General features: G+C 47.2%; 1 protein-coding gene across 1 annotated transcript; it reads right to left on the bottom strand.

Annotated features, from left to right (window-relative positions):
- Positions 1 to 1,003: 1,003 nt before the first annotated feature.
- Positions 1,004 to 3,004, bottom strand: lbx2 (ladybird homeobox 2). The gene is made up of 2 exons (XM_028960578.1): positions 2,428 to 3,004; positions 1,004 to 1,676 (listed from the first exon to the last, which is right to left on the bottom strand). The coding sequence occupies exons 1-2, from the start codon at positions 2,759 to 2,761 to the stop codon at positions 1,231 to 1,233; spliced, it is 780 nt and encodes a 259-aa protein (XP_028816411.1). The 5' UTR covers positions 2,762 to 3,004; the 3' UTR covers positions 1,004 to 1,230.
- Positions 3,005 to 5,252: the final 2,248 nt, after the last annotated feature.

Genomic DNA, 5,252 nt, shown 5'->3' with positions numbered 1-5,252 from the left:
AAAACGTTTCAGTATTTCGTCCCGATATTTTGCTTTAGTTTTCCTCGACTTGGTTTATTTCATTTAGATTTTTTTAAATGCCACTTTATTCGCCCTTATAATGATAATACTATTTATTATTATTATTATTACTGGTTCGTTTTGACCGAGGATGGTGCCTCTACTGATCAGGGTCCAAATGTCCCGCTAGGATGTAATAAAATCGGAGCCAATAAAACCAACAGAAACGCAAATGAAGAAAAAGATAAAAAACCAAATAAATAAATAGATGTAACACCGGGTTTGGCGCGAAACAGTTGGGGTGTTTCAGTTGTTTAATTATCTACTTGGGGCTCCTGTGAACCCCAACAAACGCCGCCAAGTCGTTCCGTCTCCCTGCGACGGGACAAGGGTCCGAAGGAAAGTGGCCGGTCGGCAGACGGCGCCTATTCACGTTTATTCATTAGGGCGCGTCGCGCTAATCAATCGCCGTTCACGGGCGTGTTCCCGACACGCCCCACCCAACCCCGCGAAGAAGGGACGCGCAGATGCGCGCCGCCGCCCCCGGTGAAAGTGACGGAGACCCCCTAATCAATCACGGCGCCCGGTGTGTGCTGGGTAGGGGGGTTTCGGGGAGCATATGGTACCGGGGTGTCGGCGGCCTGAGCTTTAACCTCCTCCTGACAACTGTTTTTCCAAGCAGAGTGTGTGTGTGTGTGTGTGTGTGTGTGTGTGTGTGTGTGTGTTTTTACTCAATAGCCCCTAATTGATCCCGAGACACTTAACGCAGGGAAAGTGTTAACAAGTCTGCGAGAGTGACCGACAAATTCCCTAATTCTAATAATAATTATAATAATATTAATAATAATGGAATAAGATCGTGCAAATATTACAGACCGTTTATTTACATAAATGAGGATTAAATAGAACGTTACAATATCGCAGGATGCACTTTCGTTGGATTTATGTACACAACCCCCCCCTCCCTCCCTCTTTTTTATTATTATTTTAATTCTGCCCCGAGTCCGAACCTGGAGGAACCTCATCCATCCATCAGAAGAAGAAGAAGAAAAAAAATGCAATTCTACAGTCCACGTCCACGAAGGTTCTCTGGGATCTGAACTGTCAGAATAGAAATATATATTCATATAGAAATGTCTCCTCCAGCGGCTATAAAATAAACTCCGTCCGGTTTTTAATAAATTACTGGGCAGTTCGGAACTCCAGCGTCGAGAAAACGACAAGAAGAAGTCAATCGTCCACCTCGATCTCCTCGTCCTCCTCCGAGAACTCGTCCGTGGTCTGGCCCCTGGACGACGACGGGGACTGCGGGAAGAGCCGGTGTCCCCGCGACGGCGGCGACGCGCCGGGCGACGCCTCCTCCGCCTGCTGCTCCTCCATGGCCACCAGCTTCTGCAGCGTCTGCGGCGGGATCTTCTTCAGCGACTCCACGTCCGCCTTCATCTCCTCCAGGTCGCGCTTCAGCTTGGCGCGCCGGTTCTGGAACCACGTGATGACCTGCGCGTTGCTCAGGCCGAGCTGCTGGGCGATCTGGTCCCGGTCGGCGGGCGAGAGGTACTTCTGGTACAGGAAGCGCTTCTCCAGCTCGTAGATCTGGTGGTTGGTGAAGGCCGTGCGCGACTTGCGCCGCTTTTTGGACGCCTGGCGCTGGCCGAAGGAGTTGACGTGCTCCCGGCCTAAAAAAAATATAATTTACATTTACATTTTACATTTACAGCATTTACCAGACGCCCTTATCCAGAGCGACATACTGGAGACACTCAGGGTTAAGTGTATTGCTCAGGGACACAATGGTAATAAGCGAGGTTTGAACCTGGGTCTTCTGGTTCACACCACTACTAATGACAGCAATAAAAAGGGCTTTTTTTTTTACCTTTTTTAATTGCTGCCATTATAATGAACGTGTTATATATAAAAAAGAATAAATCGAGTCATACTAATACACTTCTGGAGACACTCAGGATTAAGTGTCTTGCTCAGGGACACGATGGTAGTAAGTGGGGTTCGAACCTGGGTCTTCTGGTTCGTAGGCGAGCGTGTTACCCCGCTAGGCTACTTCCACTACTAATGACAGCATTTTTTCTGCCTTTTTTAAATTACTGTCAATTTAATTAACGTGATATATATAAAAAAGAAATAAGAATAAATCGAATCATATTAATACACTTCTGGAGACACTCAGGGTTAAGTGTCCTGCTCGGGGACACGGTGGTAGTAAGTGGGGTTCGAACCTGGGTCTTCTGGTTCGTAGGCGAGCGTGTTACCCCGCTAGGCTACTTCCACTACTAATGACAGCAGAATAAATCGAGTCATACTTCTGGATCCACTCGGGGTTAAAGCGGGGTTCGAACCCGGGTCTTCTGGTTCACTAGGCTACTACCACCCAACTTCAGCCAACTTTTTTACGAGTAAAGAGCAAGACGTCACCTTCCGCCGCCTGGATCACGCTGACCTCCAGCCCCTTGAACGTCTTGCTGGCCAGCTCCTCCAGGGCGCACAGCGGGGACGCGGGGCTCCCCACGCCGGACACCTTCTCCAGCAGCAGCCGCGGGGCGCCCGGGCCGCCGGCGGCCGCCTTCTTCCTGGCGGCGGAGGGCGAGGGCTTGTTCAGGATGTCCTCGATGCTGAACGGCGTCAGGGGCTTGTTCGAGTTGGCCGGCGGCGGGAGCCGGTCCAGCGGGGCCCGCCTGCGCTGCTCCTCGGCGGCGGCGGCGGAGGACCGCAGCGCGGAGCCCGTCTTCGCGTCTTTGCTGGAGGTCATGGCGGCTGCCGGAGCCGATCGGTGCGTTCCGGGGCGGGGGGGGTGCTCTCACCGGGGTCCGCGCGCGGGCGGCGCTCTCCTGCTCCTCCCGCCGAGCGCCTCCATCCAGGTCCTGCTTCGAGAAGGTTCTCCGCTCGCCGCTGGCCGCGGGCCGACGCGCTAACGAGTCCGCGTTGATTGGGCGAGGGTTCAATTAGAGGAAGTCCGCGCGACGCGCCGACCCGCTGCTCGCGCTTAAAGGGCCTGACGTCAGCGCGGCGGGCGGGGCCTCCGCGGAGGGCTCCCACGGGCACCACGTGCTCCCCCGCGCGGCGCGCGTCCGCGAGGAGGGCTAATCACGTCTTAATTACGTGCAATTAACGAGCTCGTCGTGCAGAGTGAGAGTGAGTGAGAGAGAGAGAGACTTTATGTACAAAAGGCATTTATTTATAGAGAGAGAATATAGAAAATATTGGGAATATAAAAAACAACGTGCGCACTGATGATGATGAAATAATTGAAATTGTGTCCTGAAGAATAAAAAATAAACAGAATAATAACAGAAATAACGTTAATTATAACGACAGCAATAAAAAAAGGCCTTTTATTCTGCCCTTTTCCATTGCTGTCATTATAATTAACTTTATTAAAAAAAAAAAGAAATAAGAATAAATCGAGTCATATTAATACATGCAATTTGCATATATGACACGTGATAAAATAAACGTAATGAAAACGATATATATATATCGTTATAAACGATAAGCTATTTATATATATAATAATAAAAATTAAACTATATATATATAGTTTATATACACTGGTTTTATTATTAGCAGTGTAGTAGCAGCATATTACTACATTAGTAGCAGCGCGTTAGTTGAATAAGAGTACAGTAATGTTGGAGTAGCAGAGATGCCGTCCAGGCCGAGCCGAGGTAAGAGCAAGATATTCACCTTTTTATTATTCGTTCTGGACACTGAATGTGTTAATCATCTGGAACGTTTTTATTCTAGTCGCCATTTTACGGCTTTCCAACTTGCAGCCGCACCCTCGGCACGATCCGACGCTCCTCTTTTTTTTTTTTTAGTTCTGGCCGAACGCTGGACGGAAACCGCGACCGTTCTGTCGCCACACGGCGACGTTCGTGTTGGGACAAAATCCAGAACTAAATAAGCGCGCACCAGAGCCAAAACCAGCACCGGTCTTGTAAATATCGGACAGAACAATACCGGCTTTTAATAATGTCAAATGCAATTTAATACTAAAAGGAGGATAATTATATTTAAATTGGAAATGCCAACGGCGGTTCGTAATTAACTAGAGAGAAGATGGAACTTTTCTTTAGTTTAACTCATTAGTGGATATTAAATATATTTTCTCAGCGGCGGATCTCCCCCCCACTTCTATATCCACGCGTGGACCGTATCGACACGACATCGAATCGTAATCATGCACTTGATTCCTTTTTTTTTGACCGTCGGGACTGTCGGTCCCCGCTTTTTAAAACGTGCACAAGTGTCCCTTTAAACGGAAACCCAACGTGTCCGGAGTAAAGAAGCGGTTCGGCCGGGGCTTTCATGTCGCCGTCACCCAGGGGTGGGGACAGCGGCAAAAAAAAAAGAAGAAGAAAAGAAATACAATTTTACACAACGCTGCATTTAAACGGGCGTCCCGCATCTTCACAGGTTCGATCCCGACGCAGGACGTCTGCTTTAATGTCCAGGTCAGGTGTCCTTGCTGCGCGTCCTCCTCTAATTAAACGCACATCTTTGTATTATTCTTTGTATTATTATTTGAAATAAATTTCTATTCAAGTGCTGATTTAAATGAATGAATTAAGCTTCGATTAAAAGTGGCGATAAATAACGTGTCCCTTTTAAATAGTTAATTACTGGCGTGACGTCTCACACCACGCGGCTATTATTTCCCCTCTTTTACGGCCAATTAATTGACTCGGCGATTATCGGTCTGCTTTAGCGCAATCGAGAATCGACGACATCGATTAGCATCGATTCGATATTCATTGGCCTAATCGTTTTGGAAGGCGCGTTTCTCGGGTGGAGGTGGGTGTGGTCCTCCACAGCCTCCATTACAGGAGTGCCACCCCACCTCCACGGACACGGCAGGAGCACAACCACGCACATACAGACGTGTGTGTGTGTGTGTGTTGTAGCATGTTTATTTTATTTTTCGTTGGTGAAGAAACTGGGTTTGATGGTGCATCAGAGTGATTCTATATATATTTTTTAAGGCATAATAACATTTTAATAATAATTTTAATATAATAATACAAATATTAATGTTCTTATGAATTAACATTTTCTTGAAGCATTTTCTTTTGTGGTTGCGGTCACTCCAGCTGTTAATTCTTTATTTCTATGTAATTATTAATTTGTGAGACCGCTGAGTATCGACTGGAATAAATGGAATATTGTGTCTGCATGTCCCCACGATTCTTATTTATTGATCGGTTTGTTCTTTTATTAAAATAAATAAATAAGTTCAGAAT

Source organism: Denticeps clupeoides, chromosome 18 (assembly GCF_900700375.1).
Source record: "Denticeps clupeoides chromosome 18, fDenClu1.1, whole genome shotgun sequence".
Lineage (NCBI taxonomy): Eukaryota > Metazoa > Chordata > Actinopteri > Clupeiformes > Denticipitidae > Denticeps > Denticeps clupeoides.
Note: the sequence above shows the minus strand (reverse complement) of the source record. Positions and strands in the feature narration are given on the sequence as shown.